Below are 27,706 nucleotides of genomic sequence, written 5' to 3'. Positions count from 1 at the left end.
TCGCCAAACGTAATCTAAGAGCAATAGTGAACTCGTAAATCGTGCATCGCCTCTTTGCTTTTAAACCCCACAAATTATTGATCGCGCCAAAAACGCAAAAAAGGCAGCGTGAGTGCCAGGGCAAGTGGCGGAATTTATCGTTCCTGGAACATTAGGCACCCTCCAGTTAATGTTCCAACATTTTGATGTCTATATTCAGGCTGATCAATAATGCATCGAGGGCAATCGTTCATCATACTAATTGCTCCAATTTGCTTGTGGGTGGGGGCCGGCGAGACGAGAGGGAGGGAGGGAGAGAGCGAGAGGGAGAGAGAGAGAGAGAGCGTGAGAGAGAGAGACAGAGAGAGAGAGAGAGAGAGAGAGAGAGAAAGGGGATAGGAATGCAAGAAAGAGTGAGTTAATGAAGGAAGGTCATATGGTCATGTGTGATAGGAGCAGAATTAGGCCATTCGGCCCATCAAGTCTACTCCGCCATTCAATCATGGCTGTTCTACCTCTCCTAACCCCATTCTCCTGCCTTCATTACATAACCCCTGACACCCAGTACTAATCAAGAATCTATCTATCTCTGCCTTAAATATATCCACTGACTTGGCCTCCACAGCCTTCTGTGGCAAAGACTTCCACAGATTCACCACCCTCTGATTAAAGAAATTCCTCCTCATCTCCTTCCTAAAGGAACTTCCTTTAATTCTGAAGCTGTGACCTCTGGTCCTAGACTCTCCCACTAGTGGAAACATCCTCCCCACATCAGCCTGAAGAAGGGTTTCGGCCCGAAACGTTGCCTATTTCCTTCGCTCCGTAGATGCTGCCGCACCCGCTGAGTTTCTCCAGCATTTTTGTCTGCCTTAAAGACATTCTCATCTCCTTCCTGAAAGAGCGTCCCAGGGATAGTCTAAAGCGTGACGTTCCTGGTGAAAAGGTACTCCTGCCCTTGGCCTTCGACATTGCTGGAGTGAGACCCCGCACACACTGCACCTCGTCTTCCACTTGGGTGGCTTCCAAACCAACATGAGCATTTGACGGAACCGCATCTCCTGTCCCCCCTTCCCCACTCCTCCCTCTGCCCCCAATCCAACCCCCCCCCCCCCCCCCCCCTCTCCCCGTGCCCAAATTGGACTAACTTCTATTTCTCCCCTTCATCACCTCTTACATTCACACGTCCTAGGAGCAGAAGTAGGCCGTTCGGCCCATCCAGTCTATTCTGCCATTCATAGAAACATAGAAATTAGGTGCAGGAGTAGGCCATTCGGCCCTTCGAGCCTGCACCGCCATTCAATATGATCATGGCTGATCATCCAACTCAGTATCCCGTACCTGCCTTCTCTCCATACCCCCTGATCCCCTTAGCCACAAGGGCCACATCTAACTCCCTCTTAAATATAGCCAATGAAGTGACCTCTCCCTCTCAGCCCCTCTCCTGCCTTCTCCCGTAACTCCCGACACCCGGACTAATCGTGAATCAAGACCATCCCTTCCCCTGGCTTCACAATTCCCCCCCCCCCCCCCCCCCCCCCGACCACCCCTGCTTGCAGGAGTAGGCCATTCGGCCCTTTGAGCCAGCACCGCCATTCAATATGATCGTGGCAGATCATCTAAAATCCGTTACCCCGTTCCTGTTTTCCCCCCATATCCCTTGTGTTCACCTGTTACACAATATCCCGCACCTCCTCTGTCCAAGCTATCTCCCCCCCCCCCACCCCCACAATTAAACCAAAGGATCCCGACCCGAAATGTCACCTATCCATGTTCTCCACAGATGCTGCCTGACCCGCTGAGTTACTCCAGCACTCTGTGAAACGTCACCTATCCATGTTCTCCACAGATGCTGCCTGACCCACTGAGTTATGGAGCAGCAGCATCTATGGAGCTAAGGAAATAGGCAACGTTTCGGGCCGAAATCCTTCTGGAAATAGGCAACGTTTTGGGCCGAAACCCTTGCGGGTTTCGGCCCAAAACGTTGCCTATTTCCTTAGCGCCACAGATGCTGCCTGACCCGCTGAGTTACTCCAGCGCTCTGTGAAACGTCACCTATCCACGTTCTCCACAGATGCTGCCTGACCCGCTGAGTTACTCCAGCGCTCTGCGTCTTTTTTTGGTGATTGAATTCTCCAATTACCTGTTATCTACCATTTCCCCGTCCCTTTAGCTTATCTTTACACTTGTCCGTGACCCCTCCCATCACCGTGCCCCCCCATTTACTCTCCCTTCTCCCCCCATCACCTCCCCTTCCCCTTCCCCTTCTACTCGTATCCCACCCCCCACTCTTCCCCCCCGCTCCCTTCACTTTCATTCACCTATCATTACCAGGCTTTGTCCTACTCCTAACGGGCCTGTCCCACTTACGCAACTTTATTGGCGACTGCCGACACCCGTCATAGGTCGTTACAGGTCGCCGTAAACGTTCAACATGTTGAAAATCCAGCGGCGACCAGAACAAGGTACGACTCTTTGGGCCACTAGTCACCCGGGTGCCGGCAGTAGCGTGAGTGTAACTCTCTCTTCCATCTTTCTCCCCACCCGACTCCATCAGTCTGAAGAAGCGTACGGACACAAAATGTTGCCTGTCCATTTCCCTGCACAGATGAGGGTGGCACGGGGGGGAGGAGCAGCGGCAGAGTTGCTGCCGTACAGCGCTAGCAGCGCCGGAGATCTGGGTTCGATCCCGACCGCGGGCCCTGTCTGTAGGGAGCTCGCACGCTCTCCCCGTGACCTGCGTGGGTTTTCTCCGAGATCTTTGGTTTCCTCCCACACTCCAAAGGCGTGCAGGTTTGTAGGTTAATCGGTTTGGAAAATGTAAAACTTGACCCTGGTGTGTGTAAGATAGTGTTAATGTGTGGGGATCGCTGGTCGGCACGAACCCTGTGGGCCGAAGGGCCTGTTTCCGCACTGTATCTCTAAACTAAACTAGATGTTGCCTGACCCTGTGAGATTAATTTAGTTTAGTTTAGAGATACAGCGCGGAAACAGGCCCTTCGGCCCACCGAGTCCGTGCTGACCAGCGATCCCCGTACATTAATACTATCCCACAAATACTAAGAAAAATGCACAATTTTAACAAAGCCAATTAACCGACAAAACCTGCCCGTCTGGAGTGTGGGAGGAAACTGGAGCTCCGGCAGAAAACCCACACGGGTCACGGGGAGAAGGTACAAACTCTGTACAGACAGCGCCCGTGGTCAGGATCGGATACCGGGTCTCTGGCGCTGTGGAGCAGCAACTCGACTGTTGCGCCACCGTGCTGCACACATTCATGCATGAGTTTGTGTTTTAGTTAAGATTCAGCGACTCGTGTAATGTTTAATATCCCGCTATTAGCCCTGGGTGGGGTTGGTGTCTCTGCCTGTGCGTCTGCCACTCCCACCTAGTGGGGCAACTCCTCCAACTTGCCCGGCAACCACCCACTGCAGAGTAGTCTCTTGGGGAGTCTGTAGGGAGTCCACGGCATTCCTAGTTCTTGTGGCTGCTTCCCTGCCTCTGCAGTCTATCACACCCTCACCACCCAGACACTACCGGTTTACTCTGGAGAGAAGGAATGGGTGACGTTTCGGGTCGAGATCCTTCTTCAGACCCTGACCCCAGTCTCGACTCAGAATGTCGCCCATTCCTTCTCTCCAGAGATGCTGCCTGTCCCGCTGAGCTACTCCGGCTTTTTGTGTCCATCTTCGGTTTCAGTTCCTTCACCTGCAGTTCCTTCCTGCACTCCCTGGGTTTACTGTAAGGGTCAATGAATGACGCAGCAGTGATACAGGAGGGGAGGACAAGACGGTGTGGTGGAAGGGAGAAGGTGAGGGAGATGGCGGGGCTGAGAACAGAACACGGGGAAGAGGGAAAGGATGGAAACGTAAAGCGAGGGAGGGGGGAATGGAGGGAAAGGAGGGGGGAAGGAGGGAGGGGGAAAATGAAGGAGGGAGGGGGGAAAATGAAGGAGGGAGGGGGAAAAGGAAGGAGAGAGGGGGGGAAATGAAGGGAAGGAGGGGGGGAAAATGAAGGAGGGAGGGGAAAATGAAGGAGGGGGGGAGAAAATGAAGGAGGGAGGGGGGGGGAAATGGAGGAGGGGGAGGGGGGGAAATGAAGGAGGGAGGGGGAAAATGAAGGAGGGAGGGGGAAAATGAAGGAGGGAGGGGGAAAATGAAGGAGGGAGGGGGAAAAGAGGGGGGGGGGGAAATGAAGGAGGGAGGGGGAAAATGAAGGAGGGAGGGGGAAAATGAAGGGGGGAGGAGGGAAGGGAAGGAAGGAGGGGGGGGGGGGAAATGGAGGAGGGGAGGGGGAAAATGAAGGAGGGGGAGGGGGAAATGAAGGAGGAGGGGGGGAATGATGGAGGGGGGGATGTGTAAAATAAAGGAGGGGGGGTAAAATACGTTTGGGATGAGAAAAACAAAAATGAGAAAAATGAGGAGAAAATAATAGAGGGAGTGGGTAAAATAAGGGAGGGAGGGGTAAAACCCATTGAGGGGTAAATTAAACGAGGATGGGAAAAAAAAGATGGAAAAGAGAAAAAATGAAGGAGAGAGGGTTAAAATAAGAGAGGGGTGGAATAATAAGGGAGCGAGGGTTAAAATAAGAGAGGGGGTATTTAAGGGGCGTGAAATAAGGGGGGGGGAAGAGGAAGGGGTAAAATAGGGAAGGGGAATGGGAGAGAGGGAGGTAAAATATAAGAGAGGGAGGGGGAAAATATGGGAGGTTGAGGAAGGGGGGAAATTAGAGAGTGGCAGAATGGCAGAAAGAAGAGTTGAGGAAAAAATAAGCAAGGCATTATAAGATTTTAAAAGATTAGGGAGAAGGGAGTGAGTAGCAAGCCTGAAGAGAGAGAGATCAGTATGACAAAAATGCACAATGCTAGGTTCAATATTGCTGTGGAAGGTAGGCAGGCAAGAGCAGGCAGCAGCGTTTTAACCACAGAGAATGAAATATAAAAGGGAGTACCTTAAAGAAGCCCGCCTCTGGCCCATGTCTCTCATACACATTCCTGGCTTTCCCTATGGCCATGATAATGGCCTGCATGGCTGGGGTCAACATGACCTGCCGACAAGGGGTCTCAGGGTGAGAGGTCAGGTTATGGACACAGCTATTCAAAAACACATGCATTTTCCAACATTCCAACAAGTTCCAAAAAAAAAAAAAGATATTCATTCACAAAGAGCATGAGATTTAATTAAAAATAAAAAGCAGATTTATCAAATTGATTTTAATTGCGACGAAGTCGGAAGCGGCGAATAGTGCGATGGTTTTTGTATGCTTTGCCGGTCAATAAAGGAATTAAAAGGCTTATTAGAAACTAGAACATGCACAGAAATGTGGAGGGGGACCGACTCGATTTTTATTCAGGCTTGAAATGGGCGACAAGCTTGGCCGGAGACGTGAAGTGCAGGAATGTCCCGTTAACATGCGAGCAATCATGCACTCTACCAAAGCCCGCACCTCGCACTGAATCAGGTTCTCTCCTTCGTCATAGAGCGATACAGTGTGGAAACAGGCCCTTCGGCCCGAGTTGCCCATGCCGGCTAACATGTCCCAGCTACACCAGTCCCACCTGCCCGCGTTTGGCCCCAAATCCCTCCAAACCTGTCCTGTCCACCTGCTTCTGAGACGTTGGGGATAGTCCCAGCCTCAACTACGCACTCAGTGGAACGACACTGCAGCTCGTTCCACACACCCAACACCCTAGGTGTGGTAATGTAAACCGCCCTGTCCCACTTGCTGGGTTTTTTTCGCCGACATATCAGTGTCCCCAAAAGATTTTGAACATTTTGAGATCTAGCGTTGACAAAAGAAACGTTGAGACACTCGAAAAATCACGCTGTGACATTTCGGTGACCTGAAACGTCAGCCAATGATGCCGACAAGTGGGACAGGCTCTTTACCCCTCAGATTACTATAAATAAATTCCCCTTCACCTTAAACCCGCGTCCTCTGGTCCTCGATTCACCTACTCTGGGCAAGAGACTCTGTGCATCTACCCTCTCATGATTTTATACAACTCAATAAGATGTGTATGTCTAAGCTATCAGCTAGCAGATCACGAGAGGTGGACAAAATAACATAATAGCTGAAGATCAGACAGCCCAACCTGTCTGTCTGAACAAATATCTCCTATCACTTTGTTTAAGAAAGAACTGCAGATGCTGGAAAAATCGAAGGTGGACAAAAACTCAGCGGGTGAGGCAGCATCTATAGAGCGAAGGAAAAGGCGACGTTTCGGGTCGAGACCCTTCTTCAGACTGATGTGGGGGTGGGAATAAGAAAGGAAGAGGCGGAGACCGTGGGCTGTGGGAGAGCTGGGAAGGGGAGGGGAAAGAGGGAGAAAGCAGGGACTACCTGAAATTGGAGAAGTCAATGTTCATACCGCTGGGGTGCAAACTACCCAAGTGAAATATGAGGCGCTGCTCCTCCAATTTGCGATGGGACTAACTCTGGCCATGGAGGAGGCCCAGGACAGAAAGGTCGGATTGGGAGTTGAAGTGCTGAACCACCGGGAGATCAGGTTGGTTATTGCGAACTGAGCGGAGGTGTTGGGTAACCCTCTTGTTCAGACCCCTGCAAATCTTTTCCCCCCTCACTATCAATTATATTCCCAACCCCCCCACAACCCTGAAACTGCGTTCACAGCTTACACCTACAACTTGCAGCATCAAAACCAGTCACTCAGGCCAACTAGTAGATAATAGTACTTTAGCTTTTGTGCAGCGTGTCTCAAGTGCGGAGTTAATAGTCCAAACAAATGGCTGGCTCCCTAATCCTCTCTGCACTCTAACCCGATCTACTCCCTGAGCTGGCCCGAAGGGGGATGATGTATTCTTAAAAGGAAAAATAAAGAGAGACAAAGTGCTGGAGTAACTCAGCGGGTCAGGCGGCATCTGTGGAGAACATGGATAATTAAAGGACGTTCCTTTAGGAAGGAGATGAGGAGAAATGTCTTTCGTCAGAGGGTGGTGAATCTGTGGGATTCTTTGCCACAGACGGCTGTGGAGGCCAAGTCAGTGGATATTTTCAAGGCAGAGATAGATAGATTCTTGATTAGTACGGGCGTCAGAGGTTATGGGGAGAAGGCAGGAGAATGGGGTTAGGAGGGAGAGATGGATCAGCCATGATTGAATGGCAGAGTGGACTTGATGGGCCGAATGGCCTAATTGTACTATTCCTTATGACCTTATGGATAGGTGACGTTTCGGATAGGGACCCTTCGTCAGACTGATTGTGGTGTGGAGCAGCAAGTTGGAGAAGTACCCCAGATAATGGCATCAAAGGGAAATCTGGCATTTTCCCCCCCAGATTCGATATATGTCTCTCTCTTGTTTAATGTTGAAGGAAAAAAAGCCGAATGGAGCAGTCACTGGCTGTGGCTGAAGAGAAAAGATGCTGTCTGGGCTGCCACGTGACCATCTAGAGGCTAACAATAAGACACACACCCAGGTCTGATCACCCTGCGGTGGGCCTGCCTCGTCTGAGGGTGTCTTGTGATAAAAGGCCGAAACACCCAGTGACGTTGAGGTACGCAACTGATTGGTAGCAAAATCACCGAGTGGTCACCCCCAGGAATACCAAATGTGAATTGTAGTGAAAAACCTTAAGGATTGTAACATCCAGTCCTACTAATCAATATGTTTGCTGGGTAGATGTTGGGTAATGTATGCTGAGTGATTCTTTCTTCCTCATTGAGCCCAGACAACTGATGGAGGGAGACTATGAGACCAGCGGAGGGAGCTATCATAGACTGTGATCGTCCAACGGGGGCACAGCGGGAGAGTTGCTGCCTCACCGCGTCAGAGATCCGGGTTCGATCCCGATTACGGGTGCTGTCTGCACGGAGTTTGCACGTTCTCCCCGTGACCTGCGTGGGTTTTCGCCGGATGCTCCGGTTTCCTCCCGCGCTCCAAAGACGTGCCAGGTTTTGCACGTCAACAGGCTTGGTGAAATTGTAAATTGTCCCCAGTGTGTGTTCGGATGGCGTTAGTGTGTGGGGATCGCCGGTCGGCGTGGGCTCGGCGGGACGAAGGGCATTTTTCCACGCTGTATCTCTAAACTAAACTACAGCTGGGACCAGTACCAGGGGCAGGGGGGTAAGTTTCATGGGATGCCGTCACTGAGACCACCTGTAAAGCAACGGGCTGTTGCCGCTTGAGACTTCAGTGCCTGAACTAAAGGGAATAACAAAGAAGGGTCTCGACCTGAAACGTCGCCTATCCCTTTCCTCCAGAGATGCTGCCTGACCCGCTGAGTTACTGCAGCATTTTGTGCTCTTGTCTTAGAAACATAGAAATTAGGTGCAGGAGTAGGCCATTCGGCCCTTCGAGCCTGCACCGCCATTCAATATGATCATGGCTGATCATCCAACTCAGTATCCTGTACCTTCCTTCTCTCCATACCCCCTGATCCCCTTAGCCACATCTAACTCCCTCTTAAATATAGCCAATGAACTGGCCTCAACTACCCTCTGTGGCAGAGAGTTCCAGAGATTCACCATTCTCTGTGTGAAAAAAGTTATTCTCATCTCGGTTTTAAAGGATTTCCCCCTTATCCTTAAGCAGTGACCCCTTGTCCTGGACTTCCCTAACATCGGGAACAATCTTCCTGCATCTAGCCTGTCCAACCCCTTAAGAATTTTGTAAGTTTCTGTAAGATCCCCTCTCAATCTCCTAAATTCTAGAGAGTATAAACCAAGTCTATCCAGTCTTTCTTCATAAGACAGTCCTGACATCCCAGGAATCAGTCTGGTGAACCTTCTCTGCACTCCCTCTATGGGAGTGTTCCTTCTGGGTCAATGTACGCAGTGCACTGGAAGATATTTGGGGCAAGGATGGTACGGCTGCAGCAGATTAAAAAAAAGTAGGAGAGAATTAAAGATTCTGTCTGACAACATCCACTGAAATATTTTTCCATGCCAAATAAAAATTAAACTATCGTATATATGGTCAAATAAATGTCAAGAGAAATTTGTGTTTCAGAAATTTATAACAGGTTATGCCTGCTTGGAATTAGAGTGAAATATGTCGCCTGTGGTCAGTGTCACCTTGAACAAAAAAGGTTTCATGTCAGGGTACAGCTTCAGTAAAGATACACTGTCCCCTCAATGTTCTGTAACTTAGAGACACAGTCCTCTTCCATCTGCTCTGTGGAAGGTTCTCTCTCTCTCTCACTCCCTCTCCCTCTCTTGCCCTGAGCTGTATCATGGACTCTCTCATCCGCCCACCCACTGCCATCAGCTGCCATTCATTCTGCTCTGTTCCACCCACGCTACCATGCGTGACTGTACGGAACACAACCATGCATGCACACACACATGATGCACACACAGCATGCACCACGTGCAAGCAGCCTACCCCTGTCCACAGTCTGTAGCTGCCCCAGTGTGTATTGTGTACCCTACATATAGTCCAGCCTGTATGGTGTAGCCTATACACGCCCCCGACCGGTATTGCAGGCAACATCTATGGAGCAAAGGAATAGGTGACGTTTCGGGACGAGATCCTTCTTCAGACTGATAAAAGGTCTCGATCCGAAACATCACCTATTCCTTCGCTCCACAGATGCTGCCACACCCGCTGAGTTACTCCAGCATTTTGTGTCTACCTTCGATTTAAACCAACATCTGCAGTTCATTCCTGCACACATTGTCCAGCCTGTATTTGTTTTGCTTATACACAGTGTAGCATATGCACGTTCAAGTCTGTATTTAGCAGTCAATATGCAGTCCAGACCTGCATTGCTCTACCTGCATAGTCCAGTCTGCAATGCTTTGCATATACACAGTCCAGTCTGCATTTAGCCTACATGCATACATGATGCATAATGTTCACTATGTCCATGCGAGCTGTCCCTGTGTTCTACAGCCAATACTGAATAGCCTATGTACGCTCCGATCTGTATTGTGGAGCCTATATCCAGTCCATTGTTGTAGGAAGGAACTGCAGATGCTGGTTTAAACCGAAGATAGACACAACATGCTGGAGTAACTCAGCAGCATCACTGGAGAGAAGGAATGGGTGACGTTTCGGGTCGAGACCCTTCTTCAGTCTGTCCCGCTGAGTTACTCCAGCATTTTGTGTCTATCTTCTATTCCAGCTCCAGCATGCATTGTTTGGCCTTTAGACAGTCCAGCCTGCCTTGTGGAGTTTAAACACATTCGAGCCTGTAATATAGCTGATACACAGTCCAGGCTGTATTGTTTGGCCTATACAGTCTAGCCTGCCTTATGTAGTGTAAACAGTCAAACCTGTAGTGCCACCTATAGACAGTTCAGCCTGTATTGTATCTTCTATGCATGGCCCAGCCTGCATTGTATCTCCTATGCATGGTCCAGCCTGCATTGTATCTCCTATGCATGGTCCAGCCTGCATTGTATCTCCTATGCATGGTCCAGCCTGCATTGTAACTCCTATGCATGGCCCAGCCTGCATTGTATCTCCTATGCATGGCCCAGCCTGCATTGTATCTCCTATGCATGGCCCAGCCTGCATTGTATCTCCTATGCATGGCCCAGCCTGCATTGTATCTCCTATGCATGGTCCAGCCTGCATTGTAACTCCTATGCATGGCCCAGCCTGCATTGTATCTCCTATGCATGGCCCAGCCTGCATTGTATCTCCTATGCATGGCCCAGCCTGCATTGTATCTCCTATGCATGGCCCAGCCTGCATTGTATCTCCTATGCATGGCCCAAACTGCATGCACTATCCCACCCTCTACATCCACGGCCCCACCCCCCCGCATTACGCACAACGCACGCTCTGCACATTGCCATTGGGAAGTCGGCCAGCGCAACGCTCGTTCCGCACTCTGGCGCGACGGTGGGTAGGACATGCCCGCGAGGGAGTGCCATGCACGGACTCTGCCACATGCTGCACATTCCGGTTACACACGCGCGCACGCACGCACGGGGCCAGGCACTGGGTCGGTACCTCGTCGTCATACCCGCCTTCCTCTGACTCAATCACCAGCCTTCCTATGTGGGGGATCTCCACCTCAACCACACGCTGGCTGGGGACGGGCTTGAGGGGATCTGCGTCACGGCCCTACAGGAGAAAGGCCAAGGACACACAAGGAGGTGAGAGGGGCGGACAGCGCCGGTCAAGGGGTGGGGTAGGGACCGAGGGTCGCAAAGGAACAACCGTCGGCCAGCAAAGGGTTCGCATCATAGCTTTAGACAATAGGTGCAGGAGTAGGCCATTCGGCCTTCGAGCCAGCACCGCCATTCAATGTGATCATCGCTGATCATCCCCAATCAGTACCCCGTTCCTGCCTTCTCCCCATATCCCCTGACTCCGCTATTTTTAAGAGCCCTATCTAGCTCTCTCTTGAAAGTATCCAGAGAACCGGCCTCCACCGCCCTCTGAGGCAGAGATAACTTTCTACAGTGCATCTAATCTCTTACCCCTTATTCTTAAACTGTGGCCCCTGGTTCTGGATTCCCCCAACATCGGGAACATGTTTCCTGCCTCTAGCGTGTCCAAGCCTTTAACAATCTTATATGTTTCAATGAGATCCTCCCTCTCATCCTTCTCAACTCCAGAGTATACAAGCCCAGCCACTCCATTCTCTCAGCATATGACAGTCCCGCCATCCCAAGAATTAACCTTGTGAACCTACACTGCACTCCCTCAATAGCAAGAATGTCCTTCCTCAAATTAGGGGACCACAACTGCACACAATACTCCAGGTGTGGTCTAAATAGGACCCTGTTCAACTGCAGAAGGACCTCTTTGCTCCTATACTCAACTCCTCTTGTTATAAAGCCCAACATGCGATTAGCTTTCTTCACTGCCTGCTGTACCTGCATGCTTACTTTCATTGACTGATGAACAAGGACCCCCAGATCTCGTTGTACTTCCCCTTTTCCCAACTTGACACCATTTCAATAGTAATCTGCCTTCCTGTTTTTGCTACCAAAGTGGATAACCTCACATTTATCCGCATTAAACTTCATCTGCCATGCATCTGCCCACTCCCCCAACCTGTCCCAGTTTTGTAACTTTCTACCCAGTTGAAAGACAAAGTGCTGGAGGAACTCAGCGGGTCAGGCTGCATCTGTGGACGGAAAGGACAGACGGCGTTTGAAGAATGTCTGAAGAAGGGTCTCAACCCAAAACGTCGCCTATCCCATCGCTCCATAGATCCTGCCTCACACGCTGAATTTCTCCAACATTTTTGTCTACCTTAGCTTAAAGGAGAGGTTAGACAAACTTGGATTATTTTCCCTGGTGCATCAGACGTTAACGGGGGAGACCTGAAATGAATATATAAAATTATAACAGGCAGATACAGGACAGAACCTTTCTCCCAGGGTGGAACGCTAGAGGGCACGCAAAGTTTTAAGATGAGATAGGCAAAATTTGACGACGTATGCGGCAAGATTTGGTTTGGACAAGAGGGGGGGGGGGTGCCAGGAATGCGCTGCCAGGGATGGCCATAATGTCATAAGTGATAGGATCAGAATTAGGCCATTCGGTCCATCAGGTCTATTCTGCCATTCAATCATGGCTGATCTATCTCTCCCTCCTGACCCCATTCTCCTGCCTTCTCCCCGTACTAATCAAGAATCTGTCAATCCCTGCCTTGGCCTCCAAAGGCGCCTGTGGCAAAGAATTCCACGGATTCACCACCCTCTGACTAAAGACATTCCTTCTCATCTCCTTCCTAAAGGAACTTCTAATTATGAGGCCTTGACCTTTGGTCCTAGACTCTCCCACTAGTGGAAACATCCTCTCCACATTCACTCTATCCAAGCCTTTCACTATTCGGCAAGTTTCAGTGAGGTGATGGTGATGGAGATGACGGCAGATACAATAGCTGGGATACGTTGGCTGGCGTGGGCAAGATAGGCCAGTTTCCACGCTGTACGACTGACTCTATGAAAGAACGTTTAAGGGGCTTTTAAATGGGCACATAAAACATAGACATAGAAAATAGGTGCAGGAGTAGGCCATTCGGCCCTTCGAGCCTGCACCGCCATTTGATATGATCATGGCTGATCATACAACTCAGTATCCCATCCCTGCTTTCTCTCCATACCCCCTGATCCCTTTAGCCACAAGGGCCACATCTAACTACCTCTTAAATATAGCCAATGAACTGGCCTCAACTACCTTCTGTGGCAGAGAATTCCACAGATTCACCACTCTCTGTGTAAGAAATGATTTCCTCATCTCGGTCCTAAAAGATTTCCCTCTTATCCTTAAACTGTGTGACCCCTTGTTCTGGACCTCCCCAACATCAGGAACAATCTTCCTGCATCTAGCCTGTCCAACCCCTTAAGAATGTTGTTAAGTTTCTATCCCAACATGGATGAGTTGGGCTGAGGGGGTCTGTTTCCTTGCTGCGTGACTTTACGACTAAGATTCATGGCACTGATACAAACCCGTCCCACAGCGCAGAGGGAAGAGCAGAGAAATGCGACATGCTGCACGGTTGATGGCTTGCAGCTCGGCGCCACCCCGTGGCACGGAGAAAATACTGCAGCTCAAGCTGTCATGCTGGAGTAACTCAGCGGGACAGGCAGCATCTCTGGAGAGAAGGAACGGGTGAAGTTTCGGGTCGAGATCCTCCTTCAGGACCGAGGGTCAGGGGAGAGGGAGTCAAGGAGACAAGGAGGTGTAAGGTGTGAAAATGAAACATCAAAGGAGATGGCGACCAGGATCAGTAGAATAGGTCATTGTTAGGTCTATCGGGGGTGACGTTTTCGGGTCGAGACCCATCACTAGTGAGACCAACCTCGGCTGACAGAGCAGGGGAAAGGAAGGGGGTTGAAAAGCGAAAAGACAAATGCTGCAAAAAAAAAGAAAGGGTGGTGGGTCGACCCGAAACGCCGTCCATTCCTCCTCTCCATAGATGCTGCCTCACCCGCTGAGTTACTCCAGCATCTTGCGTCTACCCAGAACCCTGCGTGCCTCCACAACCTCTGGGACTAACGCGATACCTGGGCACTCTAAACATTCACGGTATTGATCAGACAACTGAACCACCTGACCAACAACTAGAGAGCGGTCCTGAGATACCATCAGCCTAAATGGAGACCCTCGCACCATCTTTGATCGGACTTTACCTTGCACTAAACGTTATTCCTGCTATCATGTATCTGTACACTGTGGACGGCTCGATTGTAATCATGTATTGCCTTTCCGCTGACTGGGCAGCACGCAACAAAAAGCTTTGACAATAAACTAAACTCGAACTCAAACTCTTTGCTGGAATATCATTCATTGAGTTCCTCGCAATCATGCGTAGGAGAACAATCCTTTATTCCCTATTATCTGCATCCCTATTTTGCTAAACTGGTTTAGACAATAGACAATAGGTGCAGGAGTAGGCCATTCGGCCCTTCGAGCCAGCGCCGCCATTCAATGTGATCATGGCTGATCATCCACAATCAGTACCCTGTTCCTGCCTTCTCCCCATATCCCCTGACTCCACTATCTTTAAGAGCCTTATCTAGCTCTCCCTTGAAAGTATCCAGAGAACCGACCACAGAGGCAGAGAATTCCACAGACTCACAACTCTCTGTGTGAAAAAGTGTTTCCTCATCTCCCATCTAAATGGCTTACCCCTTTTTCTTAAACTGTGGCCCCTGGTTCTGGACTCCCCCAACATCGGGAACATGTTTCCTACCGCTAGCGTGCCCAAACCTTTAATAATTTTCTATGTTTCAATAAGATCCCTTCTCATCCTTTTAAACTCCAGAGTATACAAGCCCAGCCGCTCCATTCTCTCAGCAGATGACAGTCCCGCCATCCCGGGAATTAACCTTGGATATAAGCCCAAAGCCCAAAGTTCCCAAAGACAAGGTTAAATCCAATCTCCATCCACTGATGGGATCTATTTAAACTACATTAATACATGAGAGATATAGAGTCATAAAGCATGGAAACAGGCCCTTCCGCCAACTTGCCCACACTGACCAACAAGCCCCATCTACATTAGTCCCATCTTTTTTTTTTAGAAATTAGAAATTAGGTGCAGGAGTAGGCCATTCGGCCCTTCAAGCCTGCACCACCATTCAATATGATCATGGCTGATCATCCAACTCAGTATCCCGTACCTGCCTTCTCTCCATACCCCCTGATCCCCTTAGCCACAAGGGCCACATCTAACTCCCTCTTAAATATAGCCTCAACTCGCCCTAGTGCAAAAATGAACTGGCCTCAACTACCCTCGGTGGGTGAGAGTTCCAGAGATTCAACACTCTCTGCGTGAAAAAAAGTTCTTCTCATCTCGGTTTTAAAGGATTTCCCCTTTATCCTTAAGCTGTGACCCCTTGTCCTGGAATCTGCTTGCATTTGGCCCACATCCCTCTAAACCTGTCCTATCCATATTTCTGTCCAAATGTTTCTTAAATGTTGCGATAGCATTTGACTCAACTGCCTCCTCCGGCAGCTCGTTCCGTACACCAACCATCCTCTGTGCAAAAAACTTACCCATCGCGCTCCTATTAAATCTTTCCCCTTCACATTAAAACTATGTCCTCTGGTTCTCGATTCCCCTACTCTGGGCAAGAGACTCTGTGCGTTTAACCGGTCGAAGCCTCTCACGATTTTTATACACCTCTATGAGATCACCCCTCATCCTCCTGCGCTCCAGGGAATAGAGTCCTCGTCTGCTCAACCTCTCCCTGTAGCTCAGGCCCTCCAGGCAAGTCCAGGCAATGTCCTCGCAAATCTTCTCTGCGCCCTTTCTAATTTGACCATGTCTTTCCCATAACATGGTGGCCAAAATGCAGGACCAATGCTCTAGATGCGGCCACACTGCAGCCTGACCTCCCAACTTTGATACCTGCACTCAATACTCTTGACTGGTGAAGGCCAATGTGCCAAAAGCCTCCTTGACCAATGTTGGCGAGAAATGTTTCTTCCGAGGGAAGGCTTTTCCACAGATGTCCACAAGCTCATGAGTGAGATTGGAACACAAACATAAGAACAACCAATAGACCTTTTACACCATTTATGTGAAGAACAAAGCAGAACAAAACAAAATACAGTCATGAATGAAATGCAAGTTCATTGCAAGTTTATAGACAATAGACAATAGGTGCAGGAGTAGGCCATTTGGCTCTTCGAGCCAGCACCGCCATTCAATATGATCATGGCTGATCATCCCCTATCAGTACCCCGTTCCTGCCTTCTCCCCATATCCCCTGACTCCACTATCTTTAAGAGCCCTATCTAGCTCACTCTTGAAAGGATCCAGAGAACCTGCCTCCACTGCCCTCTGAGGCAGAGAATTCCACAGACTCACCACTCTCTGTGAGAAAAAGTGTTTCCTCGTCTCCGTTCTAAATGGCTTACTCCTTATTCTTAAACTGTGTGGCCCCTGGTTCTGGACTCCCCCAACATCGGGACCATGTTTCCTGCCTCTAGTGTGTCCAAGCCCTTAACAATCTTATATGTTTCAATGAGATCACTTCTCATCCTTCTAAACTCCAGAGTGTACAAGCCCAGTTACTCCATTCTCTCAGCATATGACAGTCCCGCCATCCCGGGAATTAACCTTGTAAACCTAAGCTGCACTCCCTCAATAGCAAGGATGTCCTTCCTCAAATTCGGGGACTAGTTGACGTGCTTTCTGCGCTGTTCAGCACCCCCTAACAGTCATAGCCAAATGGAGACACAAGCAACTGCAGATGCTGGTTTACAAAAAAAAAGTCACAAAGAGCAGGCTGCACATTAGATTCATGTCATAAGTGCCAGGAGCAGAATAAGGCCATTCGGCCCATCAAGCCTGCCCTGCCCATCAATCATAGCTGATCTATCTCTCCCTCCTAACCCCACCCTCCTGCCTTCTCTCCATAACCACCGACGCCCATACTGATCAAGAATCTATCAATCTCTGCCTTAAAAATATCTACTGACTTGGCCTCCACAGCCTATGACAAAGTATTCAACACCCTCTGACTAAATAAATTCTTCCTCATCTCCTTCCTAAAAGAACATCCTTTAATTCTGAGGCTGTGGCCTCTAGTCCTAGACTCTCCCACTAGCGGAAACACATCCACCCTATCCCTCACCCCACAATCCACCATCACCCGAGAGAGAGTGGCGAGTCTGTGGAATTCTCTGCCTCAGAGGGCGGTGGAGGCCAGTTCTCTGGATGCTTTCAAGAGAGAGCTGGATAGGGCTCTTAAAGATAGCGGAGTCAGGGGATATGGGGAGAAGGCAGGAACGGGGTACTGATTGGGGATGATCAGCCATGATCACATTGAATGGCGGTGCTGGCTCGAAGGGCCAAATGGCCTCTACTCCTGCACCTATTGTGTATTGTCTAGCCAAGCCAGCACTTTTTTTGTCTTTTTCTCATGGTTAGTTGGATGCGGTGGGGGTAAAAATCAAATCAACGCCACAATTGCTAAGTCCGCCTGTCTCTCCCCGCCCTCTTTGAAACACACGTCGTTTTGGGCCCTGCCGCATGTATATTAGACACTTCTTTGGTGGTGGAAAATTAACGTCGAACTCCTTAATGTCGATGTTCCACGGTGTTCCAATATTTGAATATTTGAAACTTTTGGAGAATGCAGTTGGAATGAGTGATACCAGAACTGCAGGTTGGAACTCAACATGAAACATGCGATAAGGGTGATGTTAAAGATTTAGCCACATGTTATATACGTCTGCATATTATATACAGGAGTACTGCACCACTCTAAGCGGCAATGCTGTTACTTTACATTTTGGTAAATTAATAAATAACGCCTCAGCAAGTTCATTCAGTGTATAAATAAGCTAATGAGTGATGATAGACAATAGACAATAGGTCCAGGAGTAGGCCATTCGGCCCTTCGAGCCAGCACTGCCATTCAATGTGATCATGGCTGATCATCCCCAATCAGTACCCCGTTCCTGCCTTCTCCCCATATCCCCCGACTCTGCTATCTTTAAGAGCCCTATCTAGCTCTCTCTTGAAAGCATCCAGAGAACCCGCCTCCACCGCCCTCTGAGGCAGAGAATTCCACAGACTCACCACTCTCTGTGAGAATAAGTGTTTCCTCGTCTCCGTTCTAAATGGCTTACCCCTTATTCTTAAACTGTGTGGCCCCTGGTTCTGGACTCCCCCAACATCGGGAATGATGGGGGCAGAATTAGGCCATTCGGCCCATGAGGTCTATCTCGCCATGCAATCGCGGCTGACCTATCCCCCCCCCCCTCTCAATCCCATTCTGGGGCTCGTGATGTCGACCTCCCCGTGGTGAGCCCCTGTCAATTGGCCTCAGTCAGGTGAACGACGACAAACAGAGGCATTTTAGGGCGGGTACCTACGGATGTTGAGCCGGATGGCATCACCCTGCTGCAGGCTTCTGCGTCCACAAACGCAAGAAGAAGAAGAACCCCATTCTCCCTCCTTCGTCCCATAACCCCTGACATCTATCAATCTCTGCCGTAAAATTACCCACTGACGTGGCCTCCACAGCCTTCTGTGGCAAAGAATTCCACAGATTCACCACCCTCTGATTTAAAGAAATTCCTCCCCATCTCCTTCCCAAAAGAGCGTCCTTTAATTCTGAGGCTGTGACCTCTCGTCCTAGACTCTCCCACTAGTGGAAACATCCTCTCCACACTCACGCTAGCCAAGCCTTTCACTATTCTGTACGATTCCAGATTGGTTCTCGCCCACATCCGGTCTTCCAGGCTCAGGTGTGGAAAGTCCTCAATAGCTGCTTCACCTGTTCAAACATACATAGACACATAGGAAAATAGGTGCGGGAGTAGGCCATTCGGCCCTTCGAGCCTGCACTGCCATTCAATATGATCATGGCTGATCATCCAACTCAGTATCCTGTACCTGCCTTCTCTCCATACCCCCTGATCCCTTCTGCCACAAGGGCCACATCTAACACCCTCTTAAATATAGCCAATGAACTGGCCTCAACTACCTTCTGTGGCAGAGAATTCCACAGATTCACCACTCTCGGTGTGAAAAATGTTTTCCTCATCTCGGTCCTAAAAGATTTCCCCCTTATCCTTAAACTGTGACCCCTTGTTCTGGACTTCCCCAACATCGGGAACAATCTTCCTGCATCTAGCCTGTCCAACCGCTTAAAGAATTTTGTAAGTTTCTATAAGATCCCCCCTCAATCTTCTAAATTCTAGCGAGTACAAGCCAAGTCTATCCAGTCTTTCTTCATATGAAAGTCCTGACATCCCAGGAATCAGCATGGAGACAGGCCATTCGGCCCACCGATTCCATGCCAACCATCGACCGCCCGCTCACACATACTCCACGCACATTATCCCACTATCTCATCTACTCCCTAGACACCAGGGAAAATGTACAGCGGCCAATTAACCTGCAAACATTCAGATTCCTGATCGGGGTCTTCAAAGGGCAGGGGTGACTTTTTACTGAAACTGGTTTCAATTCCATGATAATTTAAAATCCTACCTTTGGCATAAGTCTATAGTCTAAAAAAAAAAAATCAAGGACATCAAAAGCACGGGAATGACACAGGGCAGTACGGTGGCGCAGCGGGTAGAGCTGCTGCCTTGCACCACCAGACACCTGGGCTTGATCCTGACCACGGCTGCTGTCTGTACGGAGTTTGTACGTTCTCCCCGACCAGCGACCACCCCACGCACTAGTTCTACCCTGCACACTCGGGCCAATTAACCTACAAACCTGCACATCTTTGGAGTGTGGGAGGGAAGCGGGGCAGCGGGAAGGATCCCACACGGTCAAAGGGAGAACATACAAACTGCACACACAGACAGCACCCGCAGTCAGGATCGAACACCGGGGGCCTCTGGTGCTGTGAGGCAGCAACTCTACCGCTGCGCCACTATGATGCCCCGTTCACATACAGGAACAGAAACACGGGCTTGGCCGTCGGATGGCAGTCATTGTATGCGGTGACAACTGTATGTATTAGACAATACACAATAGGTGCAGGAGTAGGCCATTCGGCCCTTTGAGCCAGCACCGCCATTCAATGTGATCATGGCTGATCATCCCCAATCAGTACCCCGTTCCTGCCTTCTCCCCATATCCCCTGACTCCGCTATCTTTAAGAGCCCTGTGTAGCTCCCCTCCCTGAAGAGAGTTTGGATGCAAGGGACCACAGAAGTTGGCTTTGCAAAAAATAAAAAAAATGACACAAAGTCTTTGTCAGTGGGGTGAGGCAACATCTCTGGAGAGCATGGACAGGTGACGTTTCGGAAAGGGGACCCTTCTACACACTGAAGAGCCGCTCTGGGTAAAACCCCCGGGTGGTTACGGCTGACACAGGCAGGACCCCTGAGGGAGGAGGGGAATTTAGCATCTTCTGGGAGAAGGGGAATCTGGGATGGGAACTGAGGGGGGGGGAAACTAGCACAGAGGAGAAAGAAGACAAGTAACAGCATCATGTGTAAAGGACCTTTATGTAGCATTCACAAGATGGGGTGCACAGTCATTAATTACCGGTCGGTCTATACCACACAGTACAGACCCAATGATTTGTAAAACTACTTCAAACATGATAACTAATAAGGAAGTTAAACTGTTAGCAAAATCCAGAATTAAAAAAAAAGTTTACACCAGTAATTGTGATCTTGAATCTACATGCTGAGTAATGGGCCCGTCCCACTGACGCGACTTTTTCGGCAACTTGCCGGCACCCGTCATAGGTCGTTAAAGGTCGCCGAAAATGTTCAACATGATGAAAATCCAGCGGCGACCAGAACAAGGTACGACTCTTCGGGCGACTACTCACGATCGTACGGGCTTCACCCCGCGACATGTCGCCTGTATGGTCGTGAGTAGTCGCCCAAAGAGTCGTAGCGTCTTTCTGGTCGCCGCTGGGTTTTCAACATGTTGGGAAGTTTTCGGCGAACTGCAACGACCTATGACGGGTGCCGGCAGTCGCCAAAATAGTCCCGTAAGCGGGACAGGCCCCATGAAACACCTCATCCGTAATTATTATGGATGTGGAGAGGATGTTTCAACTAGTGGGAGAGTCTAGGAATAGGAAGTCATAGCCTCAGAATTAAAGAACGTTCTTTTAGGAAGGAGATGAGGAGAAATTTATTTCGTCAAGAGGGTGGTGAATCTGTGGGATTCTTTGCCACAGAAGGCTGTGGAAGCCAAGTCAGTGGATATTTATTTCTGGTAGAGATAAGGTAGATTCTTGATAAGTACGGGTGTCAAGGGTTATGGGGAGAAGGCAGGAGAATGGGGTTAGTTAGGAGGGAGAGATAGATCAGCCATGATTGAATGGCGGAGTAGACTTGATAGGCCGAATGGCCCAGTTCTGCTCCTATCACTTATGGTGGAGAAAAGACAACAGGCTGCCCTTACCTAGTCTTGCCTGTTCGTAACCCCGGTCGGATAGCAATGTGGTTATTCTGAACCGCCCATTGATATGGATCAATGAACCATTAAGATGGAGGGCACTTACAGATGAACAACGCACGCTGACCTTGCCCGTATCACCCAATCGCTTTGTACAATTTAAAACGCAAGTCCCACGGAATGAATCATCTTCGAAGTTCAACTCTAACATCACAGAGTGGTCATTTGACCGGGGAGGGAAGGGAAACCAACGCTGCTTTTTCTGCTGGGCTCGATATAGTATATTTGTAAATAGTACCATACTCCTGTATATAGTATAAATACGCCTTGAGTTTTTCGAAATGTTAGTGGCCGTGGGTAGGAGAGAGAAGGGCTGGCTTTCCCTTTGCAAATGATAATCGAGGGATGGCTTGGCATCATCTGGGTGACATTCATTTATTTTGGTAGCAAGAAATTATTATTTAAAAAAAAAAAAGAAAAAAAGGTTGTCTTGGTGCAAGTCATACCGCTTGCAGAGCGGCCTCTGGACCCTGCTCCTCGCACTCCGTGGCGGCTTTGGAGACGCTTCTTGCCGTGTCCTCCTCACAGAGTTTGGAGGGATGGTGTGCCGTGGGCTGCTCCAGGTATTTCAGCTCCTTTGCGTGCGCTGTAACACAAGACCAGCCATGTAGACAACGTGCGTTCTGGATTAGTAGCGGCGGCAAAACGTTACGGGGAGAAAGGCGGGAGAACGGGGTTGAGAGGGGTTACAAATAGGTCAGCCACCATCGAATGGCGGACCAAACCCGATGGGCCAAATGGCCTAATTCTGCTCCGATGTCGTAAGACATCGGAGCAGAATTAGGCCATTTGGCCCATCGGGTTTGCTCCGCCATTCGATGGTGGCTGACCTATGTGTGGTTAAGAACGAACTGGAAAAACAGAAGGTAGACAATGCTGGAGAAACTCAGCAGGTGAGGCAGCATCTATGGAGCGAAGGAAATAGGTGACGTTTCGGGTCGAAAACGTCACCTATTCCTTCGCTCCATAGATGCTGCCTCACCCGCTGAGTTTCTCCAGCATTTTTGTCTACCGTCTTATGATCTTCCCCCTATCACCCCGTACACTAGCACGGTCCTTCACACACCAGGGACGATTAACAATTTACAGAAGCCAAGTAACTTACAATCCTGTACATCTCTGGAGTGCAGGAGGAAACCTGAGCACCCAGAGAAAAAGGGGAACTATTTATAAACACAGCTGTAATTTCTACATGGTGAAACCAAAATGTATAAAAATGGCCTTTAATACAATCTGACAATGTGCACTTTAACTACATGTGATCTCCTAAATTTTTTTAAATTACAAATCTCACATTGTGGAGTACAGAGGCAAATAAGTAAATGAGAGGGGTTACAAATAGGTCAGCACAGTTATCCATTTTGGTGGCAAAAAACGGGGAAAGCAGACTATTATCTAAATGGTGGCCGATTGGGAAAGGGGGAGATGCAGCGAGACCTGGGTGTCATGGTACACCAGTCATTGAAGGTAGGCATGCAGGTGCAGCAGGCAGTAAAGAAAGCGAATGGTATGTTAGCTTTCATTGCAAAAGGATTTGAGTATAGGAGCAGGGAGGTTCTACTGCAGTTGTACAGGGTCTTGGTGAGACCACACCTCGAGTATTGTGAACAGTTTTGGTCTCCAAATCTGAGGAAGGACATTATTGCCATGGAGGGAGTGCAGAGACGGTTCACCAGACTGATTCCTGGGATGTCAGGACTGTCTTATGAAGAAAGACTGGATAGACTTGGTTTATACTTTCTAGAATTTAGGAGATTGAGAGGGGATCTTATAGAAACTTACAAAATTCTTAAGGGGTTGGACAGGCTAGATGCAGGAAGATTGTTCCCGATGTTGGGGAAGTCCAGGACAAGGGGTCACAGCTTAAGGATAAGGGGGAAATCCTTTAAAACCGAGATGAGAAGAACTTTTTTCACACAGAGAGTGGTGAATCTCTGGAACTCTCTGCCACAGAGGGTAGTTGAGGCCAGTTCATTGGCTATATTTAAGAGGGAGTTAGATGTGGCTCTTGTGGCTAAAGGGATCAGGGGGTATGGAGAGAAGGCAAGTACGGGATACTGAGTTGGATGATCAGCCATGATCATATTGAATGGCGGTGCAGGCTCGAAGGGCCGAATGGCCTCTACTCCTGCACCTAATTTCTATGTTTCTAAATGAGGGGTCTTTGGCCTAAACATAATGGAGGGTAATGTATTTCGCTTGGCCAGCTTCCAACCCAGCGGTATCAACTGCGGTTTCTCTAACTTGAGATAACCCTTGCTTTCCCTCTCTCTACATCCCTCCCACGTCCTCGTTCTCCAACTAGTTTCTCCGTCCTCCTGATTAATTTTACTGATTGTGTGCCTCGTTGTCACCTTCCCCTCAGCCAACAATGAACCGTTGTATATTTCCTTGATCGTCGTCTGCTTTGATCTGTCCCTTTCACACCTCACGTGCTCTTTGTACCCTTCCATATCTCTCGTTTCCCTCTCCCCTGACTCTCAGCCCTGAAGAAGGGTCTCGACCCGAAACGTCACCCATTCCTTCTCTCCAGAGATGCTGCCTGTCCAGCTAATTCCCTACAAACATAGAAACATAGAAATTAGGTGCAGGAGTAGGCCATTCGGCCCTTCGAGCCTGCACCGCCATTCAATATGATCATGGCTAATCATCCAACTCAGTATCCCGTACCTGCCTTCTCTCCATATCCTCTGATCCCCTTAGCCACAAGGGCCACATCTAACTCCCTCTTAAATATAGCCAATGAACTGGCCTCAACTACCTTCTGTGGCAGAGAGTTCCAGAGATTCACCACTCTCTGTGTGATAAAAGTTCTTCTCATCTAAAGAGAATGATGAGCTGTTCAACGTACAAGAGCTGTTCAACATACAACACAGAAATATATAACATTCTTAAGGGATTGGACAGGCTAGATGCAGGAAATAATGTTCCCCATGTTGGGGGGAGTCCAGAACCAGGGGTCACACAGTTTAAGAAAAGGGGGTAGGCCATTTAGGACTGAGATGAGGAAAAACTTTTTCACCCAGAGAGTTGTGAATCTGTGGAATTCTCTGCCACAGAAGGTAGTGGAGGCCGATTCACTGGATGTTTTCAAAGGAGAGTTAGACTTAGCTCTTGGGGCTAACTGAATCAAGGGATATGGGAAGAGAGCAGTAATGGGGTACTGATTTTGAATGATCAGCCATGATCATATTGAATGGCGGTGCTGGCTCGAAGGCCTACTCCTGCACCCATTTTTTATGTTTCTAAGACATTGACAACTAGTGTTATAGAGTCATAAGGTCATGTGAACTTTTTTCACACAGGGAGTGGTGAATCTCTGGAACTCTCTGCCGCAGAGGGTAGTTGAGGCCACAGTTCATTGGCTATATTTAAGAGGGAGTTAGATGTGGCCCTTGTGGCTGAGGGGATCAGAGGGTATGGAGAGAAGGTAGGTACGGGATACTGAGTTGGATGATCAGCCATATTGAATGGCGGTGCAGGCTCGAAGGGCCGAATGGCCTACTCCTGCACCTAATTTCTATGTTTCTATGTGATAGGAGCAGAATGAGGCCATTCTATGTTTCAGGGGCAAATATCAATGATCGATACATGCCAGCTTCAGCAGCAGGGCCCATTTCCATGTGTCTACGTTACAAAGCGAGTGAGAGCGCGGCTGCTACCTGAGGCAGGTGCTGCAGCCGGATCCCTCGGAGCAGTGCGTATCTCCAGCTTCTCCAGTTGGGCTTTCTTCTCCAGCTGCGCGTCCCATTCCTGCAGCTCCTTCTCGAACCTCCGGTTGTCATCCCTCACGTACTCTTTCAAATCAGACGGCAGGGTGTTCATGCCAGTCAGCGCCTGACCCGTTTCCTTGTCAAACTCCTCTGCAAGAGCAAAGCCAACATCTTAAAACTCTTTCAAGTCTCACGGCTAGCGTTGCCAACTGTCCCGAATTAGCCGGGACATCGCTAAATTGGTTTGTCCCGTACGGGGACCGCCCTTGTCCCGTATTCGACCGCTACTACTCGGGTCGAGGGGACTGTCGGGTTGGAGCGCCGAGTTCGGCACCTGCCTCACTCGTCCCGACGTAGTGCAGCCCATGGAGTGCAGCAGCAGCAGCAGCAGCGCCTCGCCCGTGGCCCCCAGCTGTCCGACCTTCGGACCTTCTCTTACCGCCGACACCACCACCACCCCTCCTTCTCACAGCCGATCGTCGGTTCACGAGTTGGACGGGGCGCCGGAATTTTGGCCCGGGCCGAAACTCCTCAGCTGGCCCGCCGGCTGGGCCTTGTGTGCAGTCCAGCACCCGGGGCCAACTCATCATTCACCCAGCCACGGCCGAGTCGGTCAACGAATTGCCGTGGGGAATTGGTCCCTTACTTTCACCGTTTGTCCCTTATTTGGGAGTGAGAAGGTTGGCAACCCTACTCATGGCGCACAGAAAAGGTGCGCAAGGTGCAAATGAGCAGAGAACCGTGACAACATCGAAGACACACGCAACCTTGACCATGCTCTCATTTCACTCCAATCATTGGGAAGAAGCTTTAGTTTTCGAGAGAGAGACACAAAATGGCTAACTTCAAGTAACCATTGCTTTCCCTCTCTCTCTCTCTTTCTCTCTCTCTCCATCCCCCCCGTCCCAGTTCTTACTGTCTCCGACTACATTTTATCTCTATTTGCTTTGTTGTTATTTTCTCCCAGCTATCAATGATCAATTCTACATTTTCCTTTGACTCCATTCCCTTTGTCCTGTGTTCACGCCTTACACTTCCTTACCTATGTATCTCCCTCTCCCCTGACATCAGTCTGGAGAAGGGTCTCGATCCAAAACGTCACCCGTTCCTTCTCTCCAGAGATGCTGCCTGTCCCGCTGAGTCACTCCAGCATTTTGTGTCTATCTTAAACCAGCATCTGCAGTTCCTCCCTACACATTTAGTTCTCGAGATACAGCAGTGAAACAGGCCTTTCGGCCCACTGAGATCCACAGTCTACCATCCACTGGCTAAAGAGATTCCTCCTCATCTCTATTCTAAAGGTACGTCCTTTTATTCTGTGGTTGAGCCTCCTTGTTTTAGACTCTCCCATTACTGGAAATATCCTTTCCACATCCGCTCCATCTAGGCCTTTCATGATCCGTTCAGACTCTATGAGATCCTCCCCTCATCCTTCTAAACTCTAGCAAGTACAGGCCAAGAGTCAACAAAGAATCGTCGTAAGTCCTTTTATACTGAGACTGTGCCTTCTGGGCATCAACATATTCTGGAGCCTGGCAAAGAAAGGACGCTTGAGATAGAAACCAATCAAGAACACTTTGGATCTTTCAGTCCAACCTGTTACTGGGAATGCAATAACTTGTTTAGTTTAGAATTATAGCGCAGAAATAGGCCCTTCGGCCCACCGAGTCTGTGCCAAGATCAATAGTCAATAGTCAATTTAATTGTCATTTGGACCCCTGGAGGTCCAAACGAAATGCCGTTTCTGCAGCCATACATTACACACAAATAGACCCCAGACACAACATAATTTACATTTTACATAAACATCCATCACATTGCTGTGATGGAAGGCCAAAAAAGACTTATCTCTCCACTGCACTCTCCCCCCCCGATGTCAGAGTCAAAGTCAAAGCCCCCGGCTGGCGATGGCGATTGTCCCGCGGCCATTAAAGCCACGCCGGGTGGTGCGAGGTCGCACACCGGGTTCTAGACGTTGGAGCCCCCGGCGTGCGCTCAGTATAAAAGGACTTACGAGGATTCTTTGTTGACTCTTGGCCTGTACTTGCTAGAGTTCAGATCAGCGATTACTGCACACTGACACTAACCAGCATCTGCAGTTCCTTCCCACACATTCCAAGCACAAAGACAAATATTACATAACACATGGGGTTTGCCAGCAAGGCAATTACCTTCTATTAAGTATCGGTCTGTGTCATTGATGTACATTAAGCAGTATGCGCTGGCATTCCTGTAGCCGCCAAAGGAGTCTCGTTCAAGCTCCTCCCAGGAGGATTTGGTGACAGCGATGTCGTTGTATTTCATCCACTTCTCGTGGTGGTGGTCGTGGATGTAGGCCCAGTAATGCCCAGCATTAGCCTGGCCTTCGTGGACCAAGACTGCATGTAATCGGTAAGGAACCTAGAGCGCAAGAGGGAAAGATATAACAAGCAGGCTTTAGGCTTCGGGGATGCAGCGCGGAAACAGGCCCTTCGGCCCACCGAGTCCCTGTTAGACCAGCGACCACCCCGTCCGCTGGCACTGCCCTGCACACTGGGGACAGTTTATAGAAGCCAATTCACCTACTGTGGCGTCAGCTGACGGTCAGGCCACTTACAGTCGAACTCTCGTCCGTGGTTACGGGGGCTGTCATAGAAACATAGAAAAAAGGTGCAGGAGGCCATTCGGCCCTTCGAGCCAGCACCACC

At 49.4% G+C, this 27,706-nt stretch overlaps 1 protein-coding gene across 1 annotated transcript in view; it reads right to left on the bottom strand.

Moving 5' to 3' along the window:
- The window catches only part of LOC129703061 (ubiquitin carboxyl-terminal hydrolase 25-like), a 148,107-nt gene that overhangs the window by 31,677 nt on the left and 88,724 nt on the right, over positions 1-27,706 (bottom strand). Inside the window, 5 exon segments of the mRNA XM_055645251.1 lie at positions 4,927-5,022; positions 10,899-11,012; positions 21,753-21,892; positions 24,969-25,169; positions 27,191-27,419. Coding sequence (XP_055501226.1) covers positions 4,927-5,022; positions 10,899-11,012; positions 21,753-21,892; positions 24,969-25,169; positions 27,191-27,419 — 780 coding nt within the window.

Source organism: Leucoraja erinacea, chromosome 13, assembly GCF_028641065.1.
Source record: "Leucoraja erinacea ecotype New England chromosome 13, Leri_hhj_1, whole genome shotgun sequence".
Classification (NCBI taxonomy): domain Eukaryota; kingdom Metazoa; phylum Chordata; class Chondrichthyes; order Rajiformes; family Rajidae; genus Leucoraja; species Leucoraja erinaceus.
Note: the sequence above shows the minus strand (reverse complement) of the source record. Positions and strands in the feature narration are given on the sequence as shown.